The sequence below is a fragment of the Scomber japonicus genome, chromosome 4 (assembly GCF_027409825.1).
Source record: "Scomber japonicus isolate fScoJap1 chromosome 4, fScoJap1.pri, whole genome shotgun sequence".
Taxonomy (NCBI): Eukaryota; Metazoa; Chordata; class Actinopteri; order Scombriformes; family Scombridae; genus Scomber; species Scomber japonicus.
Window position 1 is genome coordinate 28,611,842 of NC_070581.1, and position 15,808 is coordinate 28,627,649.

Below are 15,808 nucleotides of genomic sequence, written 5' to 3' on the forward strand. Positions count from 1 at the left end.
GGCGTTGGTGTCGGCCATGCAGAACACATTCACGCTGTTTATTTGTGCTATGACTTCTTCCACACCTCTAACTGTCTGCCTTTTGTTGGGTTTTCTTTTGTATGTTTTGTTGAAGGTGTCCAGAGACCAGACGAGTAGAGGGAGCAGCGGTAATACTGCCAACATGGACCAGCTACTAGGAGGTACACATTTCTATCCTCTATCTTTACATGAAAACTATTTTAATGTAAAGTAAAATCCAAAACTACAAGCTTTTAATATTTTTTTTTTACAGTAGAAATGTCTCAGAGTGAAAACCTTGTATACCTTTGCTAATGGTGTAGTCAGTGATTCACACCAGAGAACAGGAATGTGGGACTTTTGTCTGTTCCCTTTTTTCTTTTTAAAGCTGCTTAAATTAATTCATTTTAACACCGGATCAAATGTGAAAGGAGTCACTGATAGAAACAAACTCAGAGAATTACCACTCTGCAGCTCCTCTCAGCTCTAATGAAGCGTTTTAGCATCTTTCAGCTTATTGTTTTAGTTTTATAACCCACAACTTTACTGTTTTTAGATGAATCTGCTCAAAAAAGGTCAAGATATTTTCTTAATAGAGACCAAACCAGAGCTAATAAGATAGAGAGAGAGTAGATTTTGGACAAACAGGAAATCAACATTATGAGGTGATAGGGCAGCGGAGTCGAGCTGTTTAAAACAATGTTGACTTCTTTTATGATATTGATATGTTAGCAAACAGCTGCTTATTTCCACATCTAACATTATGGAGCAACAATCATTAATTTAGAGTCATGTTTCTGTCCACTACCTGAATGTAAGTCTAATATTCACTCTCTTCTACAGTAGCTCTGTTTTTACTCTCTACCAACTACTGAGGGGAATATCTGTCTTTTAGCTGCTACATGCTCCACTATGTTCCAAGGTTATTATAGTTTTGACATTGTCTTTAGTTTTTATTTTTATTTAGTTTTTCAGTTTGCTTTTTTATTTCAGTTTAGTTTTAGTTAGTTCAACGAGTGATTTAGTAGTTTTAGTTTAGTTTTATTTTGAAGGAATTGACTAGTTTTAGTTTAGTTTTATTTTGAAGGAATTGACTAGTTTTAGTTTAGTTTTATTTTGAAGGAATTGACTAGTTTTAGTTTAGTTTTATTTTGAAGGAATTGACTAGTTTTAGTTCAGTTTTATTTTGAAGGAATTGACTAGTTTCAGTTTAGTTTTAGTCTTAGTTTTAGTTTTTCAGGTATTAAGAGAAAACCTTGACTTGTAGAAGCTGAAAAGGATGAAAAGTCCTTTTTTTAATTTCATTCTTTAACCACGGCTGCTGCAATTCAGTTTAGTTTTACATTGTTCATGTAGTTTTTATTTTAATTTCAGTTAACTAAATTATTTTTTCATTGCTAGTTTTTAGTTTTCGTCTTACTTTTCGTTAACTATAATAACCCTGCTATGTTCACAGTACAGTAGTACAATGACCGAAAACGGTAGTCTGATATCTTTTCTGTTTATTTGTCTCTCTGAGTGACTTCTTTCACATACAGGAAGTCGTTCCTTTAATTATAGCTAAGAAGTATAAACACTAATATCTATTTTAAAGGACCAGTGTGTAGAGTTTAGTGGCATCTAGTGATGAGAGACACTACCCCCCCCCCCCCCCCCCCCCCCCACACACACACACACACACACACACACACACACACACACACACACACACACACACACAAGCATGTAGGAGAATTTACAGTGGCTGAGGAAACTTGTGAAAAACATGAAAGACCTTCTCCTCCTGTGTTTGGTTTGTCTGCTCTGGGCTACTGTAGAAAGAAATGCCAGGCTCCGTGAAAGAGGAGCTGCTCCCTTTGTAGATATAAAGGGCTTGTTCTAAAGATAAGATAAGATAAGATAAGATAATCCTTTTATTAGTCCCACAATGGAGACATTTACATTACTGCAGCAGCAAAGTGGATAGTAAAACATAGAGAGAGCATAAATAAAGAAGAGTAAAGAACAATGAATAAGTACAAAAGCAGTAAAAACAATAGTAGTAAAAAAAAAACCCATTATCTATAAGAGTAATATTGATGTTGAGTGATAATAGACCTGAGTTTGATGATGTTGCACAGATTTAAAATGGAAGAAATATAATATATAATATATATAATATATATTATAGGGCTGTCAGTGTTAACGCGTTAATCGCGATTAGATTAATGCAATCCTTAACGCGTTATTTTTTTAAATCGCATTTTAATGTTGCAAGCCTTTTTGTCCCTTCTACTCACCCGTAGACGGCTCCTCTAGCTGTAGCTTTGAAGTGGCCTCCTGCAGTAAACCTATCGCGGTGATGGAAAGTAAGAGAGCTACTGGACTTTTGAAGTTTTGTTTAACTTTAAAACACTTCCAGACGCTTCAGTTGACAAGTAAAATGCAACCTGTGTCAAACGGAGTTTAACTACCACTGGAGTGCGTCGAGTTTGAGTTAGCACCTCCACGCTAAACACCCAGGTGCAGCCAAGCGAGCCTCAGCTCCACCAAAGGACCATTTTGGAGTGTGGGAGTCGCAGCAGAGCCGTGATTGATTCCCAGTTAAGACACTCTGGTAGGAAATGCTTTACATTATGGGCTTAAAACTGCCTTGAAATGTAAAATAACAGGATATAAACATGCAATTCAAAACGCGATTAACTATGGAAATTCTGCGATTAATCTCGATTAAAAAATTAATCGTTTGACAGCCCTAATATATACATGCATTGCACAGTTGAACTGAAGTAGTACTGTAGTATACCTGAAATACTAATATTGCACAGTCAAATACATTAAAAGGTGCAGTTTGTAAAATTGAGGTTCACTAGGAGCAGAGCTGCTTGTTACAGTCTGACAGCTGCAGGAAGGAAGCATCTGTGATATCGCTCCTTCACACACTCTGGGTTAAAGGAGCCTGTCGCTGAAGGAGCTCTCGGAAATACACAACATTTATTACTTTTAGGTGATAATACACACATTTAAAAATAATACTTGTGAATATCATCTTTCATTTCTGCCATTACTGTTCTGCTAGATGCCACAAAAAAGTGAAAACGTGGCCTGCTCTGATGGGGTCGGATTCACAACCCCCTCGTTAGAAACCACTTCCAGTATTGTTTCTCTGGTACTTTCCAATTAGTCACGGAACAGCATCCTCCTAAAACAATGAGCGCTGTCCTGACTTCCTCTGGATACTTTACATCCTTCCCAGAAGTGAAACACTCAGCAGTGACGACACAAGCGGGCCGTAGAAAGCACAGCGATCAGCAGACTGGTTCAGAGAGTACAGGAAGAGACAAACCCCTGTTCCACCCCCCCTCCCCACCCTCCCCTTTAAACTCTGCACACGACTCCTGACCTCATGTTCCCGTCCGCAGCCTGCATGACTAAACAGCACATTCTGCACTCTCTCTGAACTGGGATGGGTTGGAAAAAAATAAATCCTCGACGAGAAGAGTTGTGTTTATAGAGCAGAATCGATCAAACGCTCCTGACAGTTAACGAGTGTTAAAAAAAAATCTCTAACCGGTTTGAAGAGTGAAATCTGGGTCACGACGAGCTTCAAACAAGATTATCTGTTCACAAAAACCTCCAAGAAATGAGTTTCCTCAACAAATATAAACTACTAAGAATGATGATGATGTGTGGTTACGGGAACTTTCATATTTAATACTTAATAATATTTTATGTTTTCCGGCAGATGGAAGTCTTGCAGAGTCGACCCCTCTCAGAGACAGGATGGCCCTCTACCAAGCTGCCATCTCCAAACAGGAAGTCTCTCCCACCGCAGTCAATGTGAGTACTCCTGTCAATCATCATGAAAGATATTAAAGGGTTATTACACCCGATTTTATGTGATGGTTTTGACACTACTTGGTGTAAACTGTTTCACCGAGAAGCTTTGAATCTGGAAATGTAATTTATTAGACAGTCTGACAGTAGATTGAAGGAAATGAGAGGAGATGGGTGTCACTTGATGCATCTTGGGCAGTTCTGATAAAGATCAAATATATAAACAATAAGTGTAAATGCATTAAAGACTGATTGAAATCCGATAGTTTGAACCTTTTCTGGAGGTGACAGATGTTGAAAAGGTGTAACTGCTTTCATCATGCCAAAGCCATATCATATACGTAATCTTAACTATGTCTGGTTAGATAATGGAAGTTTAATTTACTGTAAAATTACACTAAATTTAGCCATTTTTCTCAGATTTTCTTATTAAAGCAACAAGAAAAAAGCAGCTCCAGTGATTTCAGCACACAGAGCTGTTGTAGCATTAACTTTCCCTCCATGAGACTCTTTTGTTACTGTTTAATACTTTTTATTTGTACTTTTTTTAAACAGAAAACACATTTTTATGTGGTGATATTTAGACGTTTCTTTACTGGAAGCCAATAGCAACTTTTTATCAGAAACTTACATCTCCATGGTGATCTCATCTCTCTCCAACTGGCTCGTACTTTTATTTAGGTTTGTGTATTAAAGGGAGGACGTATCGTAGAGATAACGCCTCATTTGATTTAAAAGTATCAGCTGTTTGCTATCAACACCAGGGACAGGAGTTACATAGAAACGTTGGCTGTGTCCGAAATCACTCCCTCATTCACTCATTCACTCATTCACTCATTCACTCCTTCATTACTCCCTATTTAATGAACACTCAATAGTTCAGTCAATAGTGGGCAGCAAATAAAGACTTCTGACACTAACTAATCATTGTCTTTTTGTGTCCATCAGCTGTAGAGTCGTATGATAGTAGTTTTCTAGTGTACATGGTAAAATATAGTGGAGATATTTACACACTCAGCATTCGGACACTCAAAGGGTGAAAAAAAAGTGTGTTTTGTCCAGGAAATCATGACGTTTCTTTTGGTTTATTTTATCATTTTTACAAGCAAACAGACAAAGAACAATAACGTCTGTCACCTCTCTTGCCCTGGTTAAAAAAAAAAAACTAAAATAAAAAGCATTAACCAGTACTCAACTTACACAATACTTGTATTATACTGAAATTAATTAAGCTATATTCTTAAAAAAAAAACCCAGTACCTTCAAAATAAAAGCATTAACCAATACTCAACTTAACTAATACATACTTATACTCAAATTAATTAAGCTATATTCTCTCTCTTGCCCTGGTTAAAAATAAAAACCCAGTACTTTCAAAATAAAAGCATTAACCAATACTCAACTTAACTAATACATACTTATACTCAAATTAATTAAGCTATATTCTCTCTCTTGCCCTGGTTAAAAATAAAAACCCAGTACTTTCAAAATAAAAGCATTAACCAATACTCAACTTGCACAATACTTATATTATACTCAAATTAATTAAGCTATATTCTTAAAAACAGACGGCTACAAAAAATACACAGATTAATGTGTAATTATTAAATGGAATAAAAACAACTCATAGCTCTAACAGTGAGGGTAGTGTACTATGTTATTAGTAACTAGGGAGTGATTTTGGACGTAGCCAAGGGCGTCCAATAGAAGTTCGTCTCAAAGCGGCTTGTTGCTCACATCCAATTAGAAAACAAAGCAATCTGATTTTGTAGCTGAAGCTCGTTTGTGTCTCATTAAATTAGGACAAAGTTAAAGTGAAGCTATAAAGTCGTGTCATGATAATTGGAGGGATTCAAGTGCTTTTGGATCTCGACTCGTAGCAGAGACTAAAAAAGGGAGGAATATCTCGGCCTCCGCTGCTTTATGATTAATCTCCAAAATAAAATGTCTCTTCTGAGTCTTCCACTATTAGTTAAAGGAGCATTTTAACTAATTCCCTATATCAGTATCTTTACGTGCCGTCCACATTACAGTACCTGAGGAGGTTTATTATCAGACGTTATACACCACGTCGTCTCCTGTCTGCAGCTAAAGCTCTCAAGGTGACTTATTTGTATCTGCAGTCAAATCCAATCACCCAAACTAACTCTGAACTGGAGGCGGCCGGCGGATCACCGTGTCGTAAGCAAATGAAACAGGCCACACGCAGCTCAGACAGTCAAATTTCTCTAGGTTGAAAGTCTCGTCTTGTGTAAACGAGCGCTGTGGGTTTCGAAGTGTTTTTGTTACTTAACCTCCTCTGTCTCTCTGTGTGTGTGTGTGTGTGTGTGTGTGTGTGTGTCGTCTTTGTCTCTCTTTTAGAGCGATCAGCTGGACAGTTACTGTGGGAAGCAGAAGGAAAATGTCCCTCCGTGCTCTCTGGACATGGTGAGGAGGATTATAACGTCAACAAAACTACGTTCACATACCACACACACACACACTCACACTGTCACAAAGCTTTCAGTTCCTGCTCACTTATGTGCTTATAAATTGTTTCACTTCATGCTTCACTTGTAAAGACTTTTTTTTTTCTCCCCCTCTTTTCTTCTCTCAGAGTCCAGAGTCTGAATTAAACAACAGCAGGAAGAGTTTCACCGCGGAGAGCAACAGTAATTTACTTTCCATGTTCTTCATACAGTATGACTCAAGATGATAGAATCCCTTTTTTTATTTAATTTAATGAGGATTTGGCACGTCTCATTTAAAGGGTTGAGTTAAAGGGAACATAAACATTAATTGTGGCACCTGAAGTCCATTATTTTATCTTTCAAAATAAGAGATGATCCAGTTTGTAAGAGTTGAGCTAATCAGAAATAAAATTTTTTATTAGTTTATCTACATTTCTATATATTCTCCTTCATACATTAGTAATTATTTGTGTATTATGAATTATTTAATAAGAGCTTGTATTATAATAAGTACTTGTATTGATTTCTAAACTGCTTCATTGTTGGATCCCTGATCATTTAAATGTCACCTGATTTGGAAAAAGTCGACTCTACTTTCATCAGATATGAAACAGCTCCATCTAGTGTTCACAAAGCGTCACTGCCTTTTCTTTAATTCTTCCTCCTCTCCGTTCTCTTCGTTTTAGGCTCTGCTCCCGGCACCCCAGCGTCCGCCAATCAAAGAGACTCTTCTCAGCCCAAGACGTCCAAGGTGAGTCTTTCACATCAAACGCTCACACACACACACACTCACACACATAAACACACACACACACACTCACACTTAAACACACACTTCTGTTTTTTGTTTTTTTTTGTACCAGTATTTGAGTTTCTCGTGTGTGTGTGTTTCAGGGTTTCCGCCTGCCTGTGAGAGAGACCTGCGTGTCGTGTCTGAAGACGGTTTATCCTCTGGAGAGGCTGGTGGCCAATCAGCACGTGTATCACAGCTCCTGTTTCCGCTGCTCGCACTGCAACACCAAACTCAGGTGAGGAGGACGGCAGGACGCAAACTTCATCATTTAAAAAAAAAACTTGTTATCTTGTTATCAAGCAGCTGTTAATGATTAGATTAAGGTGTGTTTAGAGTGAGGCGATACCTGAAACATGCAGGACAGTAGCTCACCAGGAGCAGGGTTGGAGACCACGGACTTCAAGGGTTCATTTTCTCGCCTTCAAGCTGCTTGAGCAGAGGTGTCATTTTCATTCAAGCGCCACATACAGACCAATTTGATCTCATGTGGGCCAGATCAATAAAAAGATGGAGGGAAGAAAGGAAGGAAATAAGAAGGTAAGGAAGGAAAGGGAGAAGAAAGGAAAGAGTAGAAAGGTAGGAAGGACGGACAGAAGGAAGGAAGGAAAGAAGGAAAGACAGATGGAAGAAACGGAGGAACGAACGAAGAAAGGAAAAGAGGAAGGTAGGAAGGACAGATGGAAGAAAGGGAGGAAGGACAGATGGAAGGAAGGAAGGAACGAAGAAAGGAAAAAAGGAAGGTAGGAAGGACAGATGGAAGGAATGGAAAAAAAGGATAAAAGGAAGGTAGGGAGGAAGGAAGGAAGGAAGGATGGAACGAAGAAAGGAAAAGGAAGGTAGGAAGGACAGATGGAAGGAATGGGGAGGAAAAGGATAAAAGGAAGGAAGGAAGGACAGAAGGAAGAAAGGGAGGAAGGAAAAGAACAGTGGGCCGGATCGCACCCCTCGACGGGCCGGTTGTGGCCCACGGGCCGCATGTTTGACACCCCTGTGCTAGATGGTCATATTGTGTTTGTTCTTATTAACTGAACGACTACATCGAGGTTTGTGGAGATAAAAGATAAAAAGAGACACAACTGAAAATTGGCCTCGTGCAAAATGTTCATAGTTGTCTTTGTGTCTGTTTCGGTGACATTTTGCAGCAACTTTATTTTATTTAGTTCACACCAGAGTTATTATAGTTAACGAAAACTAAGACTAAAACTAGCAATGAAAAAATAATTTAGTAAACTGAAATTAAAATAAAAACTACAATTTAAAAAAAAACAAAAAACAAAAAAAAAACTACAATGAACAGCCGTGGTTAAAGAATGAAATTAAAAAGGACTTGATGATAAACCATATTTGGAGTCACTTATTCTTTCATCCTTTTCAGCTTCTACAAGTCAAGGCTTTCTCTTAATACCTGAAAAACTAAAACTAAATAAAAACTAAACTGAAACTACTAAATCACTTGTTTAACTAAAACTAAACTGAAATAAAAAAGCAAACTGAAAAACTAAAGAAAAATAAAAACTAAAGAAAATTTCAAAACTATAATAACCTTGGTTCACACTGAAGAGAGGCCGTCATTCTCCTCTGCTCATATATTAGACTAAATAATCCAGTATCCCACCAAGCAAATAATTACATGAAACCATCAAAGGAAACCTGAGATGGTTAAAATCAGAGTTTAAAGCAAAGCTCTGATTTACGGTAAAAAATATTTTATTACCCCAGGAGAGGAAACTAAGCTTTAAATGTCTCCCCTCTAATTTTATTGTATTTTAATGAAATGTTACTCTAGTCGTTGTTGCACTGTGCTGCTGTAATATGAGGAGGAAAAAAATGTTTAGTAGAACATCCAGAAATTAAACGGAGATCTCTTTTCAACAGGAAATGAAACGGTCACTTCAAACAGAGGCCGTCTGACCGAGAGATTAGCCGAGTCTAGACAGATTAGAGTCAATTAAAATGATATCAATACAAAGTTTATTTTTTTTACCTTTTCTTTTCTTTGTCAATGCTGCAGTGGCTTCAGCTTTAATTTGTCTTTTCCAGACTTTAAATGTCTCACAGTAAATCCAGTCCAGTGGCACATTTTAAAATATCCACAGCTGAGCAGACAGTGCTGAACAGTCTTTAAATACCAAAAATAAATATATATAAAAACTAAATAAAACAGGAATAAAAGAAAACATAAACATAATATTAATACTGAAAGAACTGCAGCACAATAGGAGGTCGAGGTGTCAAGTCAGCAATAAACAGGAAGCCTTTCTTTTATGAGTTAGAAGTTGGATTAGTTATTAAAAGTTAAATTATTTATTGCTTTAAATCAGTTTGTATTTTCTAACAGTGTTTCCCTCTTTTCTTTCTCTCCTGATCAGTTTGGCAAACTACGCCTCTCTGCACAACAACGTCTACTGCAAGCCGCACTTCTGCCAGCTCTTCAAGGCGAAGGGGAACTACGACGAGGGCTTCGGGCACCGACCCCACAAAGAGCTGTGGGAGGGCAAACTGGAGGCCGAGGACACTTCGCCGCAGTCCAACACTCCCACCAAGCCGATCACCCAGAGCTCCACTCCGTCCTCAGACCTGGAAAGCCCCAGCGTGGAGGACTCTCCGCTGGCTAAAGTCAACGTCCTGACCGCCACCATGGAGGCTCTGGGACAGGGATCGTCAGAGAAGGCTGACAGACCCGCTGAGACCCGCAGGCTGAAAATCTCCTGGCCGCCACGCACCGAACCGGAGGACGCGACCAGCCGCACCGAAGCCGCCACCACCACCACAGACGGGGGCTCCGCCACTAAGCCGATCCGAGCCAAGTGGCCCCCAGAGGAGGATTCCCCCTCCTCACCTTCCGAGCAGGTCAGAGAGGTTTCCTCCCTGCGCCGCAGCTCCTCCCTGAAGGAGCGCAGCTTGCCCTTCACACTGGCCAACCAAACCAGCAGCACTCCTCCTCCCAGAAACGAGAGTCAAGCTCCCGCTGCGGAGGAGCGTGAGGCGAGCCCCGAACCCTCCAGCATGGAGCTGCAGCACGGCGGCCAGACGTCAGACAGCCAGACGCCCACCGAGGACAGCTGCGTGGACGTACACACCAGCTCAGGAGAGGAGGAGCAGGAAGGAGAGATGAAGAGTGAAGACATGCCAGAACTTCCCGTCAACAGAGAGGAGGAGCTTGAACAACCTGGACAGGAAGAGGAAGTAGAAGAGGAGGAGGAGCAGATGGAGGAAGAAGAGGACGGAGGTGTGCTGGAGGAAGAGATGCCACCTCTGAAACGCCAGGAGACGACAGAGACCGTCTCATCTCCTGAGGGGGAGGCGGAGGCCAGCCGGTCCTCGCAGGACGTCGGCTTCTGGGACAGCGAGGAGGTGGACGATAAGGAGCAGCAGGCGCTGACGGTGGAGGAGCTGATCAAACGGAACCGATACTACGAGGATGAAGAGGAGGAGGAGGAGGATGAGGATGTATAAACTGAATAATCTGCTCACCAACAAGATAAACAGCCACGAACATTTCTTCTTCTTCTTCTTCTCCTCCTTCTTTTTTTGTTTTTTTTTATAGATGTTTTCTTCTTCTCTTCCTAAAAGAGAGTCGCTGCAGTGTCTAGTGTGAACTCTACTGAGCTCTTGATTCGTGCCTCTTCCAACAGTTTGAAACATTTAAAGCCATTTCAGCAACATAGTTTTTAACGAGACTGTTGGGAAAACATGTCGCTCTGACATTTTTCTTTTTTTTTTAAATAGAAAATGAACAATATTTAAAACAATTCCCCTTGTAATTAATATTTTTAGACGGAGATGTCCAAAGGTTATGACACATAGAATCTTTTATTTTTGTGGACATGACTTTTGTAATTTTGTATTTTTCATTCGATGCCTCCTCATCCGACAGAAGGACCAAAAAAAAGATTTAAACTACTGTTCTGTAATAGTTGGATATATATGGATTCTTACCACTAAATTTGCCTCTTTATAAAGTTTAATAAGAGAGCACAGCACTTCCATCTGTCAACATTTAAAAGATTTGATAATAATAATAATAATAATAATAATGGGTTTTAGTTAGTTTGACACACTTTGAGTAGAAAATACATCTGTCACTTTATTTCTCAGTCGCCATCCTGTATGTACGAGTTAAACTGGAAAAAAAAAACACCCATTCATGTTCCTTTTTATTTCCGTTTTGTTACAGTGATCTGAATAATGTTGTACTGTTGTTTTTAAAAACCAGGGGACCAAATATCTTTTAGATTGCTACTGTTTAAATAAATTGTTATATACAATCTTGGCTCATTCAATCTTTATTTGTATAGCGCCAAATCACAACAGTTATCTTAAGGCACTTTACACATAGAGCAGGTTCTAAACCGAACTCTTCAGGTTTTAACTTTAAAGAGACCCAACATTCCCACATGAGCAACAAGGCAAGAAAAAACTCCCTTTTAACAGGAAGTAACCTCAGAACCAGACTCAGAGTGGGAGAACATCTGCCTCGACCGGTTGGGGTAGAGAGGAGAGGGGAAGGAGAGGAAGGAGAGATGAGGAAGAGGAGAGGAAGGAGAGATGAGGAAGGGGAGAGGAAGGAGAGATGAGGAAGGGGAGAGGAAGGAGAGATGAGGAAGAGGAGAGGAAGGAGAGATGAGGAAGGGGAGAGGAAGGAGAGAAGAGGAAGGGGAGAGAGGAAGGGGAGAGGAAGGAGAGAAGAGGAAGGGGAGAGAGGAAGGGGGGAGAGGAAGGGGAGAGAGGAGAGGAAGGGGAGAAGGGGAGAAAGGGAGAGGAAGGGGGGAAGGGGAGAGGGGGAGAGGAAGGGGAGAGGGGGAGAGGAAGGGGAGAGGAGGGGGAGAGGAGAGAGAGGAAGGAGAGGAGAGAGGAGAGAGAGGAGAGAGGGAGGAAGAGGAAGGTGAGGACAGAGGAGAGAGAGGAAGGAGAGGAGAGAGAAGCACAATGAAAATCAACAATGAAGCTAGAGGGTCCGGGACTGGAATCTGTCATCCGGACGTCTACAGGCCCAGATTACCTGTGAGACCAGAAAGCACAGACAACTCTGGGGAAGAAGTTTAGCTTATTGAATGCATTAATAGTACATGAATGTTAATGGATATAGATGGATGGATAGAGAGAGGGGGGGAGGAGGAGGAGAGGAGCTCAGTGCATCATGGGAGACCCTTGGCTGGTCTGAGTAAATGTTATAATGTGTCCAACATGGAGACGACATGTTTGTTTTATAGTCAGAAAGCATCTTTTAAAGAGCCGTGCTGATCAGTGCGGCTCTATTTTACTGTAAACTGCGTGTTTGCTAATTACACGCGGCTGAGGCTTGATGGGAACGTCGTTAGATTTTTTTTTTGGAGAATTTGGTCAAAAATCAAAGTGCTGGACAAATTAAATGAACCTCAGGCTGGCGTCGTCGTCGGGAGGAGAAGGATTAAAGTGATTACTGACGAGCCAGACTTGATGGAAACTCATCAAATAGTTGTTCAGTTAAAAGCCTGTAAACATTATTCATCTTTAAAGGCTCCCTCTTGATTGTGTTCGGTTATAAAGAAACCCACAACTGTCGCCCTCATGGTGGCGTCAGAGGATCACCACAGTCGGGAAGAAGGGATGAAACTATTTTCTATCATCAATCAATCTGCCAAGTGTTGTTTTCTCTTCTTGATTAAGTGTTTTGTTTATAACGTTTCAGAAATTAGTTTAGAAAATGAGACTTTTTAAAAAAAAAAAAGTAAAGCACAGAAGCTGCAACAAGCAAATATGGAACAGTTACTTAAGAAATTACTATTACTACTATTACTATTACTTATCAATTATTAAATGATCTGAATAGTTGTCCGTTATTTATCTGCTGATCGACTGTTGCAGCTCTGTGAGATTCATCCTCTGAATACCATGAACGTCTGTTCAAACTCTATGGTTCAAACTTCTACAGCACATCATCCAACAGGTGTCAGTTTTCAGTGGTTGAAAGCGACCATTGAGTACTGCTCTCTAATATGTCACTCTTTAAAGGGTTTATTGGATGGATGGATAGATGGATAGAGAGATAGATAAAGATAATTGTCTTTGTCACTCTATGCATACAATAACATTAGAATTGCTACTCTGTGGTGCAAATATAAAAAAACATCAAAACACAGGACATTGAATAAAACACATGACATTAAATAAAATATAGAGTAGTGATTTTAAAAAAACGCATGAAAGTGTGAATGTGTATCAGCATGAGTGGATGACTGTCAGAGGTTCAGTTCATGATGTAACCTTTGTAATCAACAACATTTTTCATAACCAACTGTAATTTAATGACACATTTAGTATTATTTATATTGTTAAACTGTATAAAATATATTCTTCATAAAAGGTCATTACCAAATTTAGGTACAACAACCTGACAGCTACTCATCAGAAATGCTTTTATTCTTTTAGCGATGCTCGTCTGATGCTAGCAGCCTGACTGTTCAGACTTCATGAGTGGATGACATTGTCCTTATTTCTAATATGTCACTCTTTAAAGGGTTTATAAGTTAGATAGATAGTTAGATAGTTAGATAGATAGATAGATAGATAGATAGATAGATAGATAGGTAGATAATTGCCTTTATTGTCCCTCTATATGCATACAATAAAATTTAGAATTGCTACTCTGTGGTGCAAATATAACAAACACAGGACAATAAAATAAAACATATTACTGATAAAACACAGTGTGAATGTGTATCAGCATGAGTGGATGACATTTACTTATTTCTTTATCTTATTTAAAGTGAGGTCCGAGTCTGTCAGAGGTTCAGTTCATGATGTAACCTCCTTTATAATCAACATTTTCATAAGTAACTGTAATTTAATGACATTTAGTATTATTTACATGTAACTAGTTACTCCTCAACACTGAGTAAAACATGTTAATAACAATTCATGAAGCTTTTTGTTACACTGCATAAAATATATTCTTCATAAAAGGTGATTACCAAATTTAGGCACAAAAACCTGACAACTACTCTGTGGTGCAAACATTAAAAACACAGGACATTCAATAAAACCTATGACATTAAATAAAATGAAACATATATTAGTGATAAACAGTCTGAATGTGTATCAGCATGAGTGGATGACATTTCCTTATTTCTTTATCTTATTTAAAGTGAGGTCCGAGTCCATCAGAGGTTCAGGTCATGATGTAACCTCCTTTATAATCAACATTTTCATAAGTAACTGTAATTTAATGACACACTTCTTAGTAATTGTATTAGTTACATTTATTTTGTTTAGTTACTCCTCAACACTGAGTAAAACATTAGTATGTTAATAGCAGCCATGAAGCTTTTTGTTACACTGTATAAACCTTCTTCATAAAACCTGACAGCTACTCATCAGAAATGCTTTTATTCTCTTTAGTGATGCTCGTCTGATGTTAGCAGCCTGACTGTCCATCAGCTGGTTCCACACTCGTCCTCCCGGGTCAAATTGACCCCATCTGTTTTGACTGTTCCTTCCTTCCTTCCTTCCTTCCTTCCTTCCTTCCTTCTGTCCTTTTTTCCTTCCCTCCTTCCTCCCTTCCTTCTGTCCTTCCCTCCTTCCTTCTTTCCTTTCCTTCCTCCCTTCCTTCTGTCCTTCCTTGTCCTTCCTTCCTTCCCTCCTTCCTTCTTTCCTTCCTTGCATCTGTCCTTCCTCCTCCCTTCCCTCCTCCTTCCCTCCCTCCTCCCTTCCCTCCTCCCTCCTTCCTACCTACCTTCTTCCTCCCTCCTAACTTCCTTCCTTGACTGGAGGACAACAGGAGGGTTAATCCAGACTGAAGTATCTGAACTACTCTGAATGAACTGCTGTAACTTTGGTGCTCAGAGGATGAATCAAACTGAACTTCTGACTTTCTTAATCTGGCGCCACCGTGAGGTCGATGTTTGTGATGCACAGTGAAAAAAAAAATCAGAAATTTAAAGTAGACATTAAAGCTGGACCATAAAATAGTGATTATGAATGTTTTCTTTTCCATAAGATCAAATATTTATTAATGAATTATGAGTCAGAATATGAACAGGATGTAAAGGGTTAATCTGCTTAAGTATTTAAAATCAAAGCTGTAGACTGTTTGAAAGTGATCAGTTTTAATAAATCAGACTTTAATGAACAGAATAATGATAGAAGAAGAAATAAAACCATTTATAATATAATTACAATCTGTCATATTTAAGTGTAATTCCAGATATTGTCTTTTAAGTGTATTAAATGCTTTATAACTGTGAACCATTGTCAGTCTGATTGCTTCATATTGATTTAGTGTTTCAGAAAGCTTCATTTCCTGTTATGAGGCTTCAGCTAGTTTGTGTTAAAAGGTTTGTCTTCAAGCAACAGTCAGGAGTTTAATAGTGTGTTTTACTTTAAAGCACAAATTAATACAGAAAACAATTTTTTTTTCTAGTTTATTTTACACTATGTTATTATTAGTTTTATCTTATCGATTTCTTTTGTATTTTAGTCTTTTTAAAACCTCCTTTTAGTCCAGCTTTGATTCAACTTCATCTATTTTATTTCATTTTACTTTTCTTTTATCTTTTTAATCGATAATTTTAACCTAGTTTTTTTTTAAACTCTAACTTTAAATTAACATTTTCTCTTATTCTCTCTTATCTTACTTATTTAATTATACCTAATTATTTAGATTTTACTTGTTTTATTTAAATTTTCAAACCATTTTTATCATTCTTATTCTCTCTTGTGTGCATTGGTCTCAATTTCTCTTTTAATTTGTTCATTTTTAATCACTTGT

General features: G+C 38.7%; 1 protein-coding gene across 1 annotated transcript in view; it reads left to right on the forward strand.

The window, feature by feature from the left end:
• Positions 1-11,327, forward strand: part of lima1a (LIM domain and actin binding 1a) — a 31,463-nt gene extending 20,136 nt beyond the window's left edge. Inside the window, exons 5-11 of the mRNA XM_053317276.1 lie at positions 116-182; positions 3,725-3,819; positions 6,178-6,243; positions 6,413-6,467; positions 6,953-7,017; positions 7,161-7,294; positions 9,429-11,327. Of these exons, the coding sequence (XP_053173251.1) occupies positions 116-182; positions 3,725-3,819; positions 6,178-6,243; positions 6,413-6,467; positions 6,953-7,017; positions 7,161-7,294; positions 9,429-10,515 (1,569 nt within the window). The 3' untranslated portion in view covers positions 10,516-11,327. The remainder of the gene's footprint in view (positions 1-115; positions 183-3,724; positions 3,820-6,177; positions 6,244-6,412; positions 6,468-6,952; positions 7,018-7,160; positions 7,295-9,428) is intronic.
• The last annotated feature ends 4,481 nt before the right edge of the window (positions 11,328-15,808 follow it).